We start from the raw sequence: 22,029 nt of genomic DNA on the forward strand, positions 1-22,029 counted from the left end.
TACTTTAGTTTTTCTGAAACAAGAATGTTATGACAGACTATATAGGTTTAGAATTCTAGACTTTTGTTGATAGTTCTGTTCTCAAAAGAGAGCATTATTTACTTGTAAATTAAGAATTTAAGATTAGTCTTATACTTGTATTCAGGGTTTATTGCAATCAAGTTCTCCAGGTTGTAGCCTGCCTGCAGTTAGCTGTATTGGCCATTTTATAGTCTAAGGTCTTTGCTACCCTTGAACAAGACTAAGTTTCAAGGGTGACTTTTTCCTTCCCTTTTTCCTTTTTTTTTTTTGATAATAAATCAACACTTGCTAGCACCACACTGTCATTTTTAGTTAGTTTAAAATGAGCTTGTCCCAAACAGAAATTTTTGCTATGATCTGATTTCTAGTTTTGATTCAATGTTAGATTATGTTCAGAATGTTCAAAACTTTACCTGCACTGGTGGTTTTGACTGCCAACCTTCTGGGCTACATCCAAAGAGAATGAAACAAACAAACAAACAAACAAACAAAAACAACAACAACAAAAAAAACCCCAAACCTCAACTAACAAACAAAAAAAGAAATAAAAATAAAAACTCCACACCAAAAAGCACTTTCTGAGACTAACCCCAGAAATTTAGTTTTGGCTGACCTGAAAGTCTACTCAGTGCCAGTATGGGATGAACCAAAAGATTTCCCTGATGGGTTGGTTTATGTATTTGTTTTATTGACAAATTCTGCTTATAGAAACTTTTATTTTGGGGCTGGAACTAATAAATTAGTTACTAGTGTGACTTATGCTGGATTCTTACCCAAAGCCTTTAGGCCTAGATTTATGAAAGCAATATACACTTATATTTTCTGATGCATTGAGGTTGTAGAGCCCACCTGACTGCTGTCATTTTGCAGTGCTGCTTGGTTACCCTGCAAAGAAAAAGTCATTGAAGCACCTTTGGTTTCTCAGGACTGTACGAATAACTACACAAGTTATCTTAGAATGGCAAAAATGCAAGGGTTTCATCTGTTTCTCAGATTAAAGTGAGCATTTGCAATGCTTTTTGTACCAAAATTTCTGCATTTCTTGTGGGTTTTTAGCACCTTGAATTACCGTTGCCAGTTATACATCTCTGTTTCCTGGAGCTGGATTCAGTTCCTGTGATTAAAATACACTCAGATGAAAAGAGATTTTTTTTTTTTTGTTACTATTCCCCATGATGCTCAGTGGATATATCTCTAAATGGTGCAGTTGCTCTTCCATCCACCACTTCTTAAGGTTAGAATTCATGGCAAATGCAGTAAAAGCCTTTCTTCTGAAATGTTTCTGTGGTTAGGTTTTATTCCACTGCCTGCCCTTTTTCTCATAAAAAACACAATCTTACATGAAAAATCAGGCAGAGGAAACTTTAGAAAGTTGCAGGTTACGAAATTGAGTTTGAATTTAAACTATTGTTGCAGAAGCGTTGAAAGTAACAATTCATTTCTCTCCCTACAAGAAGGTGAGAAACTGGCACTGGGTTTTAAGGTTGATGTTCTGATAACCAAGATAACCATTCTCAAACATTTTGTCATGGTGTATTAAGAATAGGAGGACCTGCACCTCTAGGCATACTTGACAGTTGTGTATTTCTCAGTAAGTCACCAAAGCAGAGATGATTAAAAATACTGAAAGTTCTGGAGGTGTCTTAGGGGAAAGAAAAGCTGCTTTTGATGGCACTTTTCTTTTAAAAGGCAGTTAGAATACTTTCAATACTAGTGCTGCACATTACTCTTGCACTCTGGGAATATTCCTCCCGAGATGTAAACAGCCTCTGCTGCATTCCTGCTTGGCTCCACTCTGGTGCTCTGGGCTCCTGCAGGCAGAGGAGGAGCAGTGGTAGCTCTCCGACAGCTCCTGTAGCCCAGGTTCAGGAGCTGTGGTGTCTGGTCACAAGGCCATTTGAAGCAGGATGAGGAATGCTTTATGCTGCCAGTGGCCACAGCTAATTTTACGTGTCACTCCCTGCCTCTCCACACCTTGTTTTTCCACTTTCTGGAAGATTAATTATAAAAGTGAATATTGTGACTTTCAGTCATACCAAAGTGAGAACTGTAGATTTTAAATGGACTTCAGATTGGAATGTAACCATAAATTAAATTTGATTATGCATACATTGCTTTTCACATGTGGTGATTTGAATATCTGTTAGCACAAAGCACAAAGATTAGGTGTCAAGTACATGGTATTATAAAGAGGGATGGTCAAGTGGTTCCTGATTACTCAAATCACTGTATTAATGTGCACTTTTCCATGTAATTCTTCCATCAGATATCTTGACTTTTGTTTTGTAGAAGTCTTTTGCAAAAAAGTGCTTTTTTGAGTATATGCAGATGCCTTACAAGAATTTTACTAAACCCATGTAAGCATTCTACTGCCTCTATTTTGAAGGTTTATTAAAAAAAAAACGAAACACCTAGAATGAATAGTTCTGAGGTTTTTTTAATGCCCTCTGGAGAAGTGTGTCTTTTCAAGGATAGTAGAGCTGAGGGTATCTGGATAGGTTTTCACATCTGCTGTAAAATTCTGTCTCTTGGTCAATGTTGTTTTCTTGAGATCCTGCTCTTGTTGAGAGCAGCAAGCAGGTCAGACTGTAGTTGTCATGTGTGGTACCACACTTTGGATTTTACTCTTCTTTCAAAACTGCACCAGCTAGGAAAATGCAGGTGTGGCATTTTCTGCAATCAGTTTTGAATAAAGTATCATAAAGTGGTCATCTCTGTGGCAGTGTTTTGAAGCATGCTGTCTCAGATAAATCTTTTATCAGTGAAAAGGGATTTCTGACACAATTTTAACGTGACTAATGCGCACACAGTGTGAATAAAATTCTGGTTTTAAAGCAGTATTTCTTTTCCAGGTTGCACGGCTTATGGAGATGGGATTTTCCAGAGGAGATGCCCTAGAAGCTCTGAGGGCTTCAAATAATGACTTAAATGTAGCCACTAATTTTCTACTGCAGCACTGATGGTTTTCTGTGTGAAGGAACTTCACTCGATGAGTTTGTACATGCCTGGAAGAGGATCAAAGCCACCTGCTGGGCAGAGTCACCAAGGTCGGCCCCACGGGGGCGTCGGGAGAGAGAAACTGGCTCCGCGTGACTGGTGACTCAAAGTGATGTTAAGAAATGATGTGAACTGTTCCCAAGCCTTCAGATCACTTGATGATTTCTAGTCTGGTTATCCTTTTAAAAGTAACTTTAGTTTCTACTTGTTACTGGATATCACCTAAATTTATTTTTAAAATAAAATAGGTGGGTTTTTTCTTGTAAATCCTTGTTAGACATGTTATCAGACTTAATGACTGGGAAAAGAGGCGCCAGCAACTACAACAACTAGATTTATCTATCAAGAAAAATCGTATTTTCTTCACTTACAAGTCTAATTTCTCTAGCTTACATGTTATTTTACAGTACTTGATTTTTTATTACAGTAATAAGAGGTTTGAAGGTCACTTCACTTTCAACTCAGTAAAGGGTTATGGGACTATTATGTCATTCTTTACAAAGTTTTATTAATACCTGTAATATTTCATTTCTCAAATTTCTTTTTAAATAAAAGTTGTCATTCAGCACATAATACACAGATAGGATGAGAGAAAATTCATGTGTGTATGGCAAGGTATGGTAAGTGACCACTGTAAATTTGAATCTTTACAAACTGAGTGAATTGCTGTTCAGATACGGGTCATGAAGATACTCACTGGAAGCAATAAAGGTGAATCGAATGATGCAATAAGATCAGAACTGGAATGACTTGAATGACTTCCATGGCTAATTCAGAGAGGAATTCTGTAACAATGGATGTATGCTCTGTCCTACGTGCTGCTTTCTTTTTTTGTCAGCTGGCTGTGTACTATCTTAAAAGACAGTGATAAAAAGCTAAGTTTTATATATATAGTTCTAGTTTTCTGGTGCCAGAGATGAGGATAACCCTTGCATTTGCTGAATCCTCACTGTCTGGAGGAACTTAGTGTTGACCAGAGGCTGGAATATTAACCCCAGGGGTGATTCAGGTTGGTACAGGAGGTAACAGGACAGTAATGCCAAGTTCATTCAATACTGGGTTTGAAGTTTAGATTGATAAATCAGCTTACTTGGCTTGTCTCTTGGAAGTGCTCAGTATTAGCACCTTAGGAGTTGCAGGAGGTGGCGTGGAGAGGAGGGAACATCTCTATAAAGCCAAGCTGAAAGAATACAAGGTTCCAAACTGCAACTCCATGAAACCAATCTACACCTGTATCTTAAGCATTTAACATATGTTTCTGTGTGTACTTGTGTTTGTATAGCATGTGTATATGTGTCCATTTTTATACACACAGGCATATTTAATACATACATACATACGTTTAGAATAAGATATAGGTCATAAAAAAGTAGAAAAGGCAATAGCAGGTGCAAAGGGGAGGAGGTGAAAGAATATGGGAAAGAGAAGGATGTTTGGAAATCCAAATGAACATGTGTGTACCAAAGTACAGATCTACATGGTCTTGCTTGGCCTGGAAAACGTACAGGACAAGATTTAGGGGGAGAGAGAGAGAGATTTCTTTTCCTTTTTTAATTAAATGATAAAACTGAAAGAAGTCTTTCAGGCACACAAGTCCTTATCCAGAAATTGCGTCAAATTTTTGCAGCTTTCAGCACAGTGCCTGTATGTAATTTTTGGTATTTTCCAGTGCATGAAGTAAGGGTTTTTTGGAATGACTGTGTGTTTTCCTGGGCTTTGATCAATGTCCTTCAGGGTTTGGTTTGTTGCTCTGATCATATTATTTAGGCAGGGTCTGGTTTTTAAATGAGAGGTTTTGTTTGCGTGAAGCTGAGGCTTTGTATGTTTATAGGCCATGGGCATTTCTGTACCTAGAGAACTCGGGAAACTTTCTGTCTTAGAAAGGAAAAGACACATGTAACAAAAATAATCGCTGTGATAATTTGTATATGTAGACTAGTTAAATGTTTTGAAACAAGTACAGGTTTTAATTTTGAAACATACAGATTCTTCCTTCACAAATATTTTATCAAAAAATAGCAATGAAGATTAATGAATTACTTCAGAAATCAAATTTTGTCTGTAGGAAAAAAGTCCACCTAGCCCGGGATAAATTAAATATGACCTGTTCCCTTTCAGACATTGCCCTGTTCTAGGGACAAGCACAAAGAGCATTTATTCCTTGGAATTTTAAAACAATTTGTAGTGGCACCTGGGGTATGTAAGTGGATATTCTCCAAGTCTAAATCCTTTCTACTGTTGCCTGTACAGGGGATATCCAAATGTCACAGTTGTGTGGAAAATTTGGCTGGGCATTTTGCAAAACGTGGTCAAACATAAGGGGTAGAATGCAGGTCTTGGTGATGTCAGTTCAAAACTCCCCTTGACCTCTGTGAGAAAAGGTTGTAGTCAAAATACTTCCAGGGTTGTGATTTCCAATTAAAACAAAAAAAAGAAGTGGTAAAAGAAGGGTCTCAGATGCTGTTGAACACAGTTCCTGTTTCGTGCAAGAACCGTAGAAGAGAGATGCACACATGAGAGCCGGAAAAAAACTTGGTTTCCACTTGATGGTGAAACTTTCATGAACCATTTCTGGGAATGCGAGGAGCATGTTTTCCCCAGCCTACGTAGTGTTTGTCTGGCACAGTTTTGAATATCTCATAGCATAGTTTCTATTTTGTGTGTGACACAAGCAGTATTTTTTGGCAGCGAGAGAAGACAGAATACCTTTCTATGGAGAGGTTTTTAAGTACATGGGAAATTCACACTGGTTTTAGTAAAGCCAAGATTTGGTATTTTGAAATAAAAGTAGTTGCTGCTGTTAAAATTCCTCTACTAGACTGGGAATGTCTTTTGAGACATCATTGGAGTAATTTACTGGGGACTTTCCTGGACAGTTATGTAATACTTCGAAATACACCCACAGTGAGCCTGGTGTTTGTGGAAATCTGCCTGATAAGCCACCAGGTTCGGGTTCTCAAGCCTCAACTTCTTGCTAAGATGTAGGTTGATTTGGCTCCATACCTACCGAACCATTTTCCTCCCTCAAAACAAGCATTAAAGGTCGCCTGTAACTTAGCGAGCACAGGGACTGTTGCAGCTGGTTCATGCACAGCCTGTGCTGTCTAGCGCTTACCAGTGCCTTCTTGAACGTGTGGTGGAGAAAAGGTCTCATTATTTTTGTCTGAAACAGAAGAACAAGCCAGAAAAACATATTGCAATGTACTGGGCAAAGGGCAGTGTTTCTGGCTCTCATGTTTGTATGTGTATATATATATGATTACATATATGCATATATATGTGTGTATGCATATGTATATATACAGAGAACAAGTGAGAAATATTTATGTACTGGTTTGATGAATTTAACTAAGAGTTAAGAGTTTGTTGAAGAAAATTAAAAGTCTGTATTCAAAGACTCTCATCTCTCAGACGTGTGTATTTGGAGTATATGTGCAGTTGCAAAGGCACCCAGCTCTGAAAACACATGGAGCTACAACTCCCACATCGGGGGGGAAACTGCATCTGTTTGAGGATAAATAAAAGCACAGCATTCATTTCAACTAGTAAGAGGGATACGTGAGTGCAATTAATTTCTTGCTTGTGTTCTCCCGTAACAAAAACCTAAATGAGATTAGCTGTCTTTAACTGGGTGGCCACAGTAATCAGTATTTTATATAAATGAGTATAAGCACTATTTTGGTAGGAAAGTCACGTGAACACATAAATACTATGTGTTTATATATATACATGCATGCATGCATATTTATTTATATAAAATGTGTGTGTGCATTTACTTAAAAAATACTGGATTTGGTGCAATTTTTAGTAGGATTACATTCCTCCTGTTTCCACATATAAAGGGATGCTTTGACCACAGAAAGTCCACTCTGAAACTCAAAGAAGGTATGTGCTACCAACAGTGTTCAGCCCAAATAGGAGATGAGACACCAGTGACGGGAGCAGAGGAATGGTACAACCAGACAAATGTGTGTGACTGGTGAGAAATCACAACTAACTGGTAGTTCAGCTGTTGTCATTTGTTTTCCAAAGGAGAGTTTTAAGAGGAAGGAGAAGTTAGTTGGACTGACACATGTTTGTAGGGGACTGTTTCTAAACCTGAATGGTTGCAATGGAGAAAGCAGGAATATACATACTTTAAAAATGAGTGAAAAATTCCAGGATCGTGGCCGAACTGAAAGCAGGATCTGGCCTTTTGACTGGAGATAAGTAGGGACCATAAGTGTGAGTTAACCTTAGCAAAGGAGAGGACTCGAGGGAGATGAGGGATGTGGAACTGAGCAAAACACAGAGTTTACAGAAAAGGAGCAAAGTAGAAGATAGAACTCAGAGGACGGAAAGAAAAGACCTGCCAAGAGAAGGGGAATGGAATGTCGCATTGCATTTAGTTCAGTTTTCAAAGAATTCACAGGATTCCACGTAGAAAATGAAAACGCACAATATTGTGGCTAATTCTGTACTGAAAATCCACTCTTTTTTCCGAGGTGTCCGGTAGGGGAATCCTTCCATTTTATCTGGTCAGTTTTGCAGGAGGTGGTACATGTAGCAAGAGAGAAAACAGTGTAATCTCAGCAACTGGGCAGTGATGCAAACCCTGGAGCCACCTTGGTGTGTGAGAACACCGATGTTTCTGGTTTTCAAAGCACGGTTAGTCCTGCCAACCTGACTTCTCCTGGCACCCCATCCCGGCTGTGGAGAGACCTCCTCTGGAAAGGACACAGCTCCTCACAGGTCACGCTGCTTTTCCCACTGAAGGCAGTTTATAAATCCCCGTGGCATGAGAGCACACAACCTTCCTGCTGAAACAAGTGTCCTGCATAAAGGAGGTGGATCGAGAGCTTGTGCTTGCCCCCTCACTGCTTCTGAGCACTTGCTTGTGGAGGGGAGAGGCACATGTGCACCTCTGAGAAGAGGATTTTTGCCCACATCACCTGGCCTGATCAATCACACCGGGACTTGTTACGTGGTCACAAGAAGCTTTTATTTTTAGTAGATATGTGCATTTTTACATTACAGTATTTTGCTGGCATACAAAGATGGCTTACAAATATTATGTGTGAATGCAATAGCTTCAGTTGAGGACAATTTAAAGCACGGACTGAAGAGATGTGTTGCACAGCACAGGGAGTTTACTAGCAAATAATGTGTGACTGCAACCAGGAGCTGTTGTCCCCCAGTGCTCTCTTGGAAATTTTTGCTTTTAGCTGAAAGCATAAGTTGAGAACCACTGCTGAGGGAAAAAGCAATGCTGTTTGAGCTCTGTCCAACCCCCCTGCCGTGGGCAAGGACACCTTCCACTAGACCAAGTCTCAAAGCTCCATCCAACCAGCCCTTGAACACTTCCACGGGTCAGACATCCACAGCTTCTCTGGGCCACCTGTTCCAGTGTCTCGCTCTCCTCACAGTAAAGAATTTCATCCTAATATCTTAACTAAACCTGCACTCTTTCAGTTTGTAGCCATTCTCCCTTGTCCTATCACTACATGCTCTTGTCAAGAGTCCCTCTCCAGCCTTCTTGTATGCTTTAGGTACCTAGCTTTCCAGGATTGTTCAGGTACTGGAAGGCTGCTTTAAGGTCTCCAGGGATTCTTCTGCAGGCTGAACAACCCCAGCTCTCTCATCCTGTCTTCATAGAGAGGTGCTCCAGACCTTGTGTCATCTTCGTGGCCCTCTTCTGGACTTAAGCCAATAGGTCCATGTCTTTGCTGTACTGGGGACTCCAGAGCTGGATGCAGTACTCCAGGTGGGCTCTCACCAAAGTGGTATAGAGCGACAAAATCACCTCCCTTGGCCTGCTGGCCATGTTGCTTTTGATGCAGCCCAGGACATTCTTTTGATGCAGCCAGCATGTATATAGAGCATAGTAAATATATAGTATACATATATAGTATATCCTGTATCTGTATGTGTATTACCTGTACATGTTGTGTGTCCACAAAGTATACTCTCTGCCTTAAGATGAAAGTGCAATTTTCTCTTCTTAGGAAAGAGGAGAAACGTATGGCAGCAATAGGCTGCAGAACAGCAAGAAATACCCGTGTACTGTGCAGTACTAAGTCTGCATGGAATGCCTTTGGATCCCAGTGTGCTGTCGCGTGCTTCCCAGACAATCCACAACCACACGGCTTGTGAAAGGCGTCACGTTCCTGTAGGGCAGCAGTTGCGTGGGGAGAGCACTGGCTGCATCAGTCATTATTTTCTTAGGTCCGTGCGTGTCTTTAACACCGAACAAAGGTTTCGACTCCCTCTTTCGGCAGGAACCGGTGTTGTCTCTCTCGCCCTGTGGCATCGTCGGGGTGGGCACTGCGTCCTTTGGGCTCTCTCCGACACAGGTACCCTGGCCCTGGGCAGCAGCCGGGGAGCTTCGGGAGGTTTGCACTCCAGGAGGGTTGGAGGCAAGGCAGGAGCAGCAGCCATGCAGAGTCAGTGGAGAGGTATTTAAAAGACATGTAGCTATTGCACTTACAGGCGTGGTTTAGTGGTGGCCTTGGCAGTGCTCAGTTAATGGTTGGACTCAATGATCTCAGAGGTCTTTTCCAGCATAAATGACTCTGGGATTCTGTGCTTCTCTGATTCCAAGGGTTTGCTGGCGAGTCAAAGCGTGGCAGAAGGCAGGAGCTGCTGGGGCAGGGGGCACAGTGAGCATCATGTGACGAGCTTGGATTGAGCAGGTGAATTATGAAGAGTAGCAAAAGTGTTGCTGTGCCTCTAGACAAAATGGTTTCTCTTCAATTTTAGTGAAATGCTCCATTTTCAAGCAGCCAGCAAGCTGGCCCAGGTGGGCAAGCTAGTCTGGGCAATACAAGTTCCTTAGAGTTCTCCTTTGCCCAGACTCCTCCTGACCCATTCTGCCCAAGTCCCTTCCCTCTCCATCCCATGGATGTTCCCTCAGCTCCAGCTAATTGCCTGCTGTCCCTGCGTGGGTATTCTAAAAAGCAAAGGGCCCAAGGCTGGCATCCATCCAGAGGAGGGAGGCAGCATCCCTTCTGCATTTGGCAGCACTGCACCCAACTGTTCACCTATTTCCTACTCCAAAGGCTTCTACTGGTGCTAAGATGATGAAAGTACTTTTGTTAGTAAAATACTTGTGAGAAAAATGGAGTCCAATGAGGACCAAACAAGGTTATGTTTATATCAGACCACTGATATCCTTATACTATTACATCCCAGCTCTTCCTTGTCCGTTGTACCATGCCTTTTAGGACAAAGGCTCTCTGCAGGCCAGAACTGAGGTTAGACCTGCTTTGAGGAGGGCTCAGATAGTCTCTGGAAAGGACATACTGGAGTTCCATTTAACCTGAATTATTTTAGGCATCCCTCTTAGTCAGCCTTCAGGATGCTACAGTTACCTATACCATAAGTAAAACCATCATTATCCAAAATCTCATTCATGCATATTTAAAACAGTAAAGGACTGCATGTGACTATTATTAACTTTCTAGGCATAATATTACCTTAAAGAATTATTTGTATTAATCAAAAGTCCATTCATGAAACTTCTTCAGTATACTTTTCAGCAAAATAAAGCAGCTTTTTTTTCCTCTTTATGTCTCTGTGCATATCTCTGTCCCTTCCAACCTCAAACAAAAGGCCAGACATCCCAGAAACTGTAAATCCTACATGTGGGTTTTGGGGGTTTTTTTGTAGTCCAGTGACTTCAGAAAAAAGCCAAGGAGGATCCTGCCAACTTTCTCCTTGTTTCACAGGTACAAACCTCGACAGAACCCTGATGTCTCAGGGCTCCGCCTTTTACTCTGGCAATAGTCACTCTTAACCTGCTTTTAGCAAAGCTCTTGGACTTGTCAGGGCACTGGCTTCAAGCAAAGGTCAGTCAAGGTCACATAAGGCCACTCTTAGTCCTCGCCCTCTTGTCCCTATTCCTCCACTCCCTTCAAATTAAGGAGTGGTGGGAAGGTTTCCCCAGTGAGTACATCCAGGGCAGGTTTGCAGCTGTGGGGCTGAGCTGGGAGGCAGGCCATCCCCACTATCCCCTTCCTAGCAGTGGGTCCTGGGGTGACTGCAGTGCCCTCAGGTGTAAGGAAGAGCACTCTGGGGAAGAAGCAGCCAGCCAAGTGGGAGGACACAGGCAGCAGCACTCCCGGGAGCTCTACAAATTCACATCCTCCCCCCTCTCATTTGAGAAAGGGCTTTTCCAGCAGCTCCCACAGGCCCCGCACTTACTGCTTACCCCACACAGAGCCCGGGTACAGGAGTGAGATGCTGAGCAGGGACAGAGCAGATGTGCTGTTTATTTGTGGCAGAAAGGAGCTATAGACCATTTTCTGCATGGAAGTAACATCCGAGACTTCTCCTAAAGTGCCCAGAGCCTGACTGCTCCATGTAGGCTGCCCTGAGGCTTGCAGGGGTGCTGCTCCAGTGCTCCAGGGGCAGTGCAAGGGAAGGAGACAGAGGGACGGCCATGGTGGCTACCAGCAGCCCCCAGACCCATGGGGGATGTGGGACAGGCATGGGAAAGGGGTGCAGCGCAGTGCTGGGAAACATCCAGCTGGGTTTGCCAGCCAGAGCAGCTGCATTAGTTGCCTTCTGTGCGGCTGGGATGAAAATTTGTCTCTCTGTGCTCCAGGATGGCAGGTGCAAGTGTAGCAGTGCTGAGCACAGGCCTGTGCAGAGCCAGGCAGAGCTGTATCCCAGACAGGTTGGCTTTGTGGGAGCCCCTGGCTCTAGACACGGGAGCAAGGAAGCTTGTTGAAGGTGCTGGTCCTGCAGCTCAACTCTGGTTCCTGCTGTCAGGGATGGTCCATAGGCCAGAGCAAAAGGGAATGGGTTGTTCTGCTAGACAGAGGTGGAGCCAGGGGGCTGGCTGTTGCTGTTGCTCTCAGAGGGGGTCTTGGCAGTAGAGGAGGTAGCCAGCGAGCCGCTGTTCCTGAAGATGCGGAGCAGCCTCCTCTTGTAGCCTCGGAAGGCGAAGAAGTAGATGATGGGGTCGATGCAGCAGTTGAAGTTCATGAATGCCACAGTGACTTGCAGCGACATCTTGAAGGCTTGCTGCTCATGGCAGGATGGCTGGTAGAGGATCTTCCTGACCATGAACTGGACAATGTTGAGGTGGTAGGGACTGAAGCAGAGCAGGACAGCCAGCAGCACCACCAGGATGACAGTGAAGGCCCGGTGGTGGTGCCCGTTCTTCACCGTCAGTGGGTTCTCCTTGGCTGTCTGGCAGAGTTTGAGGTTGATCCTCACATAGCACACCAAGATGATGCCAACAGGCAGGAAGAAGCCAAGCACGCAGGCCACCAGGAGCAGGTAGGGCAGCTTGGGAATCTCCTCGAAGTTGAAGTACTCCATGCACGTCAGCTTGTCCCCCATCCTCCGTGTCATGGGCCGCAGAAGCAGCGGCGCCGTCTGCAGGAACACCAAGGACCAGATGAGGACACAGATGCCCCTGGCACGGCTCATCTTCCGAATCCTGCCAGGGTGCCTGGTGCGCACCACAGCAATGTAGCGGTCCACACTCACACAGGTCATGAAGTAGATGCTCACATAGGTGTTCATGTAGAAAATGAAAGCTGTGACCCGACAGAACCAGTCCCCAAAGGGCCAATCAGACTCCAGGATGTAGTAGGCAATCCTGCCTGGCAGTGCCAGGGTGAAGAGGGCATCGGAGAGGGCCAAGTTCACCAGGTAAAGGTCAGTGGAGTTGAGTTTCTTCTTCCTGCTCTGGAAGGTGATACAGAGAGCCAGGACATTCCCACAGGCGCCAAACACCAGCAGGGTGATGTAGAAGAGTGAGAAGATGACTTTGGTAGAGAAGTGGTGGTTGTGCACATTGCAGCTGCTTTGGTTGCCAAAGGTGAGGTTGGTGGGCGGGAACGTGGCCTCCACAACAGCCATTTCTGTGGTGCCTCACAGGCTCTTGCCCTCTCCCTTGGAATAAGAACAGACATGAAACTTGTAGCTTATTGATAACAGGAGTGGCACCCTTAGAGCTGGCCCCCATCACAAATCAAAAGGTCTGTCCTCTGCTCCTGCCACCCCCCTGGCAGCACACAGCTCGAGTCATTTGGAAAAATGCTTCTCTTGTGATTTTGATGTGAGCATCTCAACAGGGGCTGTGACTCATTCTCGTTTTCTTATCACTAGCTCCTCTTATTTTTGTATTTTTGGGGGGTTTTTGTTTGTTTTTTTTTTTAAGTCCAATCCATACAAGAAAGGACTGGGGATACTGGGGAGGGGAACTGTCTGTCACACAAGGAAGGTCTCAAACTCATCTAGTGGCAGTCACGTCATTTACTCGTTACTGTGAAGGGAATGGGGAGCTTCATTGATAAAGTGGAGGGGCTGGGGGACCAGGGGGCCTGAGGGGACCAGCCCGCAGAGGTGCTGAGGAGCACCTTCACAACTCTCCGGCGGGACCAAAGCAGGAACAAAACTGAAGAAATTCAAAGAGAGGAAAAAACTAACCTTCCCCGATAAAAACCCAAGCCTTATCCAAAAAAACCCAGCCTTTCCCAAAAATCCCGCACGCCGTGCCCGTTAGCTCAGGGAGCTGGGAACACCGCGGCACCGACCCCCCGCGCCCCGCACGCCATCCCGCCGCTCTCCCCGCTTTGGGCACCCCGAGGACAGCGGGGCCCCCTCCGCTGCGGGGCTGCAGCAGCTGCCGGGACGCGCCCCCCGCCCTTCTCTCACCGCACGCTGCCACCGCCGGGCTCCGCTCTGCAGCAGCCGCTGCACCGGGCGGGACGGGACGGACGGACGGACGGACGGCGCTGCCTCCCGCCCGCGGCGGCGGCGACCCCCGAGGGGCTGAGATGTTCACACGCACACGCACGAAAGAGAAATCGGGGCCTCCTCCTCCTCTTCCTCCTCCTCCTCCCTCCCGACTTTTGAGGGGCGGCGGGCGAGGAACCTCTTGCCCTCGCCCTGCACTCGGGCTCCCCAGCCGTGTTAGCTCCTCCCGGGATTCGCTCACGTTACAAAAGCACCGTGAGGTTTGGGGGTTTTGGTTTTTGTTGTTTCTTTTTTTTTTCTTTTTTTCTCTTAGGGTTAGTAAAACTGTGTGTTCTTTCTGGGTGGGGTTTTTTTCTTTCGGTGTGAGAGGCATGCTGCTGCCGCGGAGGATATTCTCAGTAGTGGCTGTGCTGGAGAAGATAAATGACTGTACCTGCGCGGCAATCGCTCCCGACATCTGAGCCGACTTCGAGTTTTACTCTGAGAAGTTATACAAGGATGCAAAATGCAACTGAACAATGAAAACAGCCTCAGCTCTGATTCACGTGCAGTCCAGATGGCTCACCCCTGAGGCACATATATATGGCCACGGAAGCATGATCGGACCATGGCACCTTCCCAACAAAGTTGTGGCAGACCTCCTTCGGAGCTTATTGTGCCCGTGGCTGTACCTGGCTCCCCAGGCTGTGGTGAAGCCCAGCTTTGCCTTTCATACACACATGGAGAGACCACCAGGCACAGCTCCTTAGGGCAGAGGCTAATCTGAGTGGAACGAGACAATTTGCCCTTAGTGGAAAAAAATTGTTGTTACTAAGATAACATATTGTGTGGTGAATGCTGGGCAAAGCCCCTTGCCCCAGCCGGGGTTCTCGGGGCAGGCTCTGCCCCCACAGGGCGCAGAGCAGTGGAGGGCTGTGATTTACCCCACGGCCCTATGTGCGTGTCTTACAGTGTGCAGAGAGTACTTTCCTTCCCAGCACTTCCTAAAATGTTTGCAGAAGCGCAGCCTACACCATGACCGGCAGGATGGTCTTCCCCACAGTGGCTACTTTACTGGAGAACACTGGGGTTCTCAAATTCCAAAAGAATTTTTTATGCTCTTTTTAGTGGTTTTAAGCTGTTGGGTTTTTAGTGGTGGTGGTGATGATCTTGCTTGTTTCCTTGTTTTCCCCTCCCAAAAACTCCTAATACACTAGGAAATTCCCATCATGGGGCATTCAGGATGCTACTGAAAAATATTGAAGCTAAGAAATGTCAAGGTTAAGATTACAGTTAAGCTTAACTTATATTTCCCTCTGAGCTAGTAAAGCCCAACTAATTATTTAATTGCATATTATTTCTAATGTTTTAAAACAGTGATATCAAACGCAGTACTAATCTGTGTACCCATGTACCATGAGTCATTTGTATAGAAATTACACAGTGTATGATATCGCCATGAATTTACTACAAGTTGAAGGTACCTAGCAAGAGTAATAGTGAAAATTTGCTAATAAGCATCTGTCAGTGGAGATACTTCTGTTGCTTGGGGGGTTATATCACACAGAGGGAAAGGTCTGCTAGTAATAGAATAACTGCTGGGTAAATTATTCAAAATATTCCTTGGTAAGATGGGGATTTTCTACATGCACATCTGTCAAGACTTAAGCTAATCAGGCTTGTGTAGGGCTCGTATGTTGTTGAGCTGTTTCATCATGATGGTGAAAAAACAGCCAATGGATGTAACAGTAGAGAACTGTTATCTCTACAGATATCCCGAGCCCACACCGGTGAGTGGATTCAGGGCTATTCTCTCATCTGCCTAAAGCACTCCATGACAAACAGCTGCAGCTGAAATAAACACTGGTCACACAAATTCAGGGGTCACTATGCCACTGATGGGGCTCCTGGCTGCCTTCCTTACGCTCTCTTGTATGAGAGTTTCATCTCCACATATTAACACCATCAAGGAAACAAATCTGGGATGAAGCTGGGCAAAACACCATTGGCTTCCAGCCAGGTGCCTGCAATGCCTGGAGCTGGTCACCATCACCAGGGCTTGGCAATGATGGATGGGGCGGTTTGTGATGCAAATTCACGCTCCGGACTTTTCCGAGCAAACATCCCCCATATACAATCCCTCCGGTCCCTTGGGCTCTGAGGGCACGCAGGCACTAAAAAGAGATCTGCAGATCCCAGAAGGGGAATCACGTGCTGATAACCCAGTGGCACCAGTACCTGGCACCTGCCTGCGCGTGGGGGGCTTCTCGTGGGAGCCAATGGGAGTGGGACGGCATTGCTGTGTCAAAAGAGGGCCTGAATAAAGGGAGATCCAAAGGGTCTCAGCCTCTGTGCAGAGGAGGGAGATGGCCCAAATGGCAACACCAGCCTCGAAACAGATTGAGGAGCCCAAAGGTCTAGGTGACAACCTTATCTAGGGACTTGGGAATAAGAAGGAGGGAAAACAGTGCTCTCTGCCTGATTTTATTTTTCTTTTTGCAATGCAGAAGAAAGGAAGTGGGTTCTTTTGTGCAAAACATGCTCCTGCCCTGTGTGCAGCAGGTGCTGTGCTACAGGAGTGCAGCCCAGCTCCACCCGTTTGCACGGCCCCACCAAGCCCAGCAGTGCTGAACCGCACTGTGCTGCACCACAGGCAACAGCTCCTTTGGGTGGGGGAGAGGGGCTCAGGGGATCCACTTCTCAGCTGGCGGGACCCAGTTCCTGCCTCTGCAACACTGGGTGTGCTGAAAAGGGATCCCCCAAGACAGTGCAGAGAAGCCCTGTCCAGCCCAGTTTGCAGCCATCTCATTTAGGAGATATTGACCTTCACTGAACCCAGTGGTTGGGTGGAATGTGGTATGAGATTTGAGTAGTGAGGTTCAACTTCAAAACTGGGACCAGGTTTTCTTCTGTTGTGTCCATGTTTGCACGAAGACAGTTTTCCTCGGGCCTGGCAGGGACTACGCAGAATACCATAGCCTGGGTACTCATCCCAGGGCCAAGTGGGACCTCCTGTCCCAGGGTGTCCCTGCTGCCAGAGACTCGGCCAAGGCATGGGGGACACCTCCTGTGGGAGTCCTGTGCTAACACTCAGCATAGAGATTCTCTTTTCTGACATGTGCATCATGGTCATTAACTATAACGTGACTCCAGACAGGCAGCCACCCCATGCTACTTTTCAGAGCCAGATGTTGGGTATTTCAAGACAGATGTGCACCTCTGAGTCACTGGGGCTCCTCTCACATCATCCTCACAGGGGATGTTGCTCTCTGCAGTCCCATGAAGGCTCCCTGCAGTCTCCTTTCCCTCCTGGAGACCTCACAATGGATATTGCTTCCAAGCCCAGCAGAAAAGCCAGGCCACAGCTCCTCCTCTGGGTGTAAGTTCTTCAGGCCACCAGCTGTGAGCCCAGCTGTGGTGATGGCTGTGGCAGGCAAGGAAGGCTCGCAAAGAGCTGTAAGAACCATGCCAGGCAGGCATGTGCCCTCACACGTGCTGGGAGATCTATTGCTGGGCTTCCTCCTGAACCATCTTTGGGGTTCAAAGCCACACTTGGGGGTGCTGAGGCAGTTGTTTACATCTGGTGGGGTTTCCCAAAGTTGAGATATGATTGGAGCTGGACTTTCTGAGGGCAAGGCAGCATAACAAATGAGGCAACAGCCCCTTCACGGAGAGACAGCAGGAAGTTTGCGCCTCCTCTTTCCATTGTATCATCACCTCTCCCTCTTTGCTTTCCTCATCGATTTTGGTTACCTTTTCTCTCTTTTAGTGCAAAACATCTTCAGGAAGCTTTGGTAGACACAAAACTCTCAGATCCAGGTGCTTTCAGTTTCAATGCAAGAAGCAGGGATTTTCCACAGCTCAGCCCCTGTATCTCAAGTCACCATTAGTCACCTGGTAGGAGAACAGAAATTGGGAGAACCTCTGATTGTAACATCCACCTGTCTATTCAATAACAGCAGCTATGTGGGGAGGACAATGTTTGAGAGGCTTTAGCTCAAGATTATGGGAATTGTAGAAAAAGCAAAAATCTGAAGATTCCTACCAATTTGTGATAAAAATCTCAAGAAAACAATTACTGGAGTTTCGATATGTTTGAAACCTAATCTGGCCCTAAATATAAGTGGGAAATGCTGAATAACAAACCAGCTGAAATCAGCTTCTGCATGACATGTTGGACTTTATTCTGCACGTGTAGCACAGCTTTGGAAATGATGTTGCAGCATCAAGTCACGACACAGTCAGAGGAGCAGAACAGGTCACTCCAATATCCTGAGCAGTAGAACTCAACACAGCAGCAGGCAGCTGCTTCCTTCCACATCCCCTTGACTTCAGTCCCAAAATGTGAGCAAAAAGCCTCGTATGGGGGCCATGCAACCACCATGATTTTCAGGTGCCCATAGTTTCCCTAAGCCTGGCTGCAGGGACAGGGTAGGTGTGCTAACAGGGGCAACTCTTAGTCATGAAGGTTGGGGCACCTTGGTAGGAGAAATACCAATTAAATTCACAGTCTTAAATAACTTCCTCCAGTGAGCACGAAAGGCATTTGCTCCCACGCTGCACTGTGACTTAGAAGCTCCATTTTGATTTTGCAGGAATAAGATGAAAGTTTTCTTGGTATCTGATTTCCGTGGTTAAAAACAATGTTTAAATGCTTGTTAAAAACACACAATCATAAGGCAAGTTTGTAGAACTGAGGTCCTATTTTTATCTGGTTTTCTCTTATGACATGGCCACATATGCTATACAAGCACACACACGTCTGTCATGTGAAGCTACGACATGAACAAGAGCAACTGGCACAGAAGATGAACACAAAATGCAGAAATGAGAGTTCGTGATAGAGAAAGTGCCAAAAACGCTTCTTAATTCAGTCTGGATCTCCATGATCCTTTACAACAATTTCTCTTGGAAAGACATCTTCATATTTTGTGAATTGTATTTTTTTTCTTAATTTCCATTTATTCTTTGCATTCAGTGTTTAGGCTATGTTGTGGCCAGGTTTTGGGCATGTTTAACACATACAAGGTAAATCCTATGGCATGTGGAAAAATTAGCATTCTCATGAGCATTTCTGTGGGGCGCTCAGTTCAGTGCACCAGTGCCTCAGAGGATCACAGAGTGGAAGGTTTGAAGGGATGTCTGGGGGTCAGCTGGTCCGACCACACTGCTAAAGCAGGGACACCCAGAGCTGGTTGTCCAGGACTGTGTCGAGACAGCTGGTAGGTATCTTTAAGGATGGAGACTGCACAACCTCTCTGGGCAACCTGTGCCAGTGCTTAGTCACCTTCACAGTGAAAATGTGTTTCCTGATGTCCAGAGAGACCCTCCTGTGTTTCAGGTTGTGCTTGTTGCCTCTGATCCTGACACTGAACACCACTAAACAGAGCCTGGCTCTGTCCTCTTTACCCCTTCCCTTCAGGCATTTATATACATTGATGAGCTGCCCCTGAGCCTTCTCTAGGCTGAAGAATCACAGCTCTCTCAATCTTTCTTCTCAGGAGACATGCTCCTGTCCTTTCATCATCTTCAGGTTTCTTTGCTGGACTCTATTCAGTATGTAAAGAGGAGCCCAGAACTGAATGCAGGAGTTGACCAGGGAGTAAAGATCATCTCCCCCAGCCTGATGGCAGTACTTTGACTAATGCACCCCAAGACACCATAGGCCTTCTTTGCTACAAGGGCACATTGGTGGTTCACGTTCAACTTGGTGTCCACCAGGACCCCCAGGTCCTTTTCCGCAGAGCTGCTTCCCAGCTGGCTGGCCCCCAGCCCCTAGTGCCTGGAGTTGTTCTTCTCTATGTGCAGGATTTTGAACTTCCCCTCGCTCAGCTTGATGAGATTCCTATTGGCCCATTTCTCCAGCCTATCAAGGTCCCTCTGGAAGGCAGCACAACCCTCTGGTTCATCAGCCACTCCTCCCAGTTTGGTGTCATCAGCAACCACGCTAGGGGTGCCCTCTGCTCCATGGTCCAGCTCATTAATGAAGATGTTGAACAGGATTGGACCCAGTACTGACCCCTGGGGTACACAACTAGTTACTGGCCTGACCCGACTGACAACCTGTCACTAGTGGGGTTCCACAGGGCTCCATCTTAGGCCCTGGACTCTTCAACATCTTCATAAATGACTTGGATGCAGGACTGGAAGGTATAATTAGCAAGTTTGCAGATGACACAAACCTGGGAGGAGCTGTTGACTCCCTTGAAGGCAGGGAGGCCCTGCGGAGAGACTTCAACAAATTAGAGGACTGGGCAATCACCAACCATATGAAGTTCAACAAGGGAAAGTGCAGGATTCTGCACCTGGGATGGGGCAACCTTGGATGTTTGTACAGACTGGGGAATGAGATGTTGGAAAGCAGTGCCATGGAAGGGAACCTGGGGGTCCTGGTTGATGGTAAGTTGAATATGAGTCAGCAGTGCCCTGGCAGCCAGGAGGGCCAACCGTGTCCTGGGGGGCATCAGGCAAAGCATCACCAGCCAGTTGAAGGAGGGGATTGTCCCACTCTGCTCTGCACTGGTGCAGCCTCACCTTGAATATTGTGTGCAGTTTTGGGTACCACAATATAAGAAAGGTATTAAGGTTAGAGAGCATCCAAAGGAGGGCAACAAAGAAGGTGAAGGGCCTTGAGAGGAAGCCTTATGAGAAGTGTCTGAAGTTACTTGGTCTGTTCAGCCTGGAGAAAGAGAGAGTGAGGGGAGACCTCATTGCAATCTACAAGCTCCTTGTAAGGGGAAGAGGAGGAGCAGGCACTGATCTCTTCTCTGTAGTGACCAGTGACAGGACCTGAGGGAATGGCCTGAAGTGGTATCAGAGGAGGTTTAGGTTGGATATTAGAAAGAGGGTTTTCACCCAGAGGGTGGTTGGGCACTGGAACAGGCTCTCCAGGGAAGTGGTCACAGTACCAAGCCTGACAGAGTTCAAGAAGCGTTTGGATGGTACTCTCAAGCACACGGTGTGACTCTTGAGGATAGTCCTGTGCAAGTCTAAGAGCTGGACTGGATAATCCTGTGCATCCCTTCCAACTCGGTATATTCTGTGATTCTGTGATTCTGTGGCCTCCAACTAGAATCTGTGCTGCTGATCATCACCCTCTGGGCCCGGCTATGCAGGCAGTTTTCAAGCACCTCTGTGCTTCAGCAACCTTTGCTGATTTGTCTCCCCCAGTACTTGCATGCAAGCAAGTAGGGTGCTCTTTGCTTTATTGTGGGAAAGGAAACCTCAGAAAAGTCACAGTGAGCAGTGAATAGCTGGAGACCTTAGCATCTGATTTTTTCTCAGAGCAGCTTGTTCTTGCTTGCTCAAAGGGTGGCTGTAAATGGCTGCAGCACCAGCCCCATGCACTCAGCACCTCTGTGCTTTTCCATAGCCTCAACCCCTAATCCTACAGAATCCGATGGCTTTTGGGAGAGGATAGGACCAGCTCACTGTGGAACAAAAACTTTCCTTAACAAAAGCCTCCCTTGTCAGTGGTGGTCAGGGTGAACTCTAGCTTTTGTGGTTATTGTTGCCTAGACTCAGTGTGGGCAGAGCAAAGAGACAAATCCGTTTGCACCACAACAATGACTTACCCACAGAACGTGGCCCACGTGGCTCCGAGCACGGCACAGTCCTGGGGAGAAAGCCGTCAGCAATCACCCAGCGAAAGGCTGAAACACACCTCTGCACGTGGTGTGTGTGTGCACGGGACGTGAGCTGAGTCGGTACAGACTGTCCTAATGCAGGCAGATCTTAATTTATAGGACCAGGAATGCAATTTTTATGTGGCTTTTTGGTGTTGCTCCCCTCTTCTTTTTATCCTGCTTAGGAGAGCAGGCAGGAGAAGGAAGAGCTGGCACCTCAGAGACACATGATGCTTAGTGGCACCTGCCCCCAGCACAGCCACAGCACAGACCTCTGTGCCCTGCTGTGACACTTGCCATCTCTCTCAGATGAGGAGCACCACAGGCTGGTTGCTTCACAGCTGCTCCCTACACAGCAAGGGAGAGCAGAGGTGTGGGTGCAGACCAGTCGCTGCCAGGACACATGTTTGACTGATTGCTGGCTGCCCTCCTGGAGCTGCCAGCATCTCGCTCCCTGTGAGGGTTTGGCCAGTGCCAGGTCCTCCTAGGGACCCCTCCAGCCCTGCTGCAAGCATTGTGCAGCAGCACATGGATGAGACCTTCAAGGAATTGCGAGCAAACAGTAACATTTCTACTAAGCTGATATTTTGGGAGTACCTGCAGCTTGGCCAGAGAATGTAGGAATTTCATGAAGCAAGTAAAAAGCCCATGGCCACATCCTTGCAAGCACATCCCTCTGTAATGGTTAGCTCTCTTGGGAGGCAAGCACCAATCT

General features: G+C 46.2%; 2 protein-coding genes across 2 annotated transcripts in view; one reads left to right on the forward strand and one right to left on the reverse strand.

Annotated features, from left to right (window-relative positions):
• Window positions 1-6,415, forward strand: part of UBAC2 (UBA domain containing 2) — a 98,010-nt gene extending 91,595 nt beyond the window's left edge. Inside the window, exon 9 of the mRNA XM_064646072.1 lies at window positions 2,874-6,415. Within this exon, the coding sequence (XP_064502142.1) occupies window positions 2,874-2,981 (108 nt within the window). The 3' untranslated portion in view covers window positions 2,982-6,415. The remainder of the gene's footprint in view (window positions 1-2,873) is intronic.
• Window positions 6,416-7,997: 1,582 nt separating this feature from the next.
• LOC135409909 (G-protein coupled receptor 183-like) lies at window positions 7,998-13,162 on the reverse strand. The gene has a single exon (XM_064646070.1). The coding sequence runs from the start codon at window positions 12,868-12,870 to the stop codon at window positions 11,812-11,814; it is 1,059 nt and encodes a 352-aa protein (XP_064502140.1). The 5' UTR covers window positions 12,871-13,162; the 3' UTR covers window positions 7,998-11,811.
• Between the last annotated feature and the right edge of the window lie 8,867 nt (window positions 13,163-22,029).

The sequence above is a fragment of the Pseudopipra pipra genome, chromosome 2 (genome assembly GCF_036250125.1).
Source record: "Pseudopipra pipra isolate bDixPip1 chromosome 2, bDixPip1.hap1, whole genome shotgun sequence".
In the NCBI taxonomy this organism is placed as follows: domain Eukaryota; kingdom Metazoa; phylum Chordata; class Aves; order Passeriformes; family Pipridae; genus Pseudopipra; species Pseudopipra pipra.

Coding starts and splice junctions, on each gene's coding strand:
- LOC135409909 (XM_064646070.1), bottom strand. CDS start 12,870: ATGGCTGTTGTGGAGGCCACGTTCCCGCCCACCAACCTCACCTTTGGC.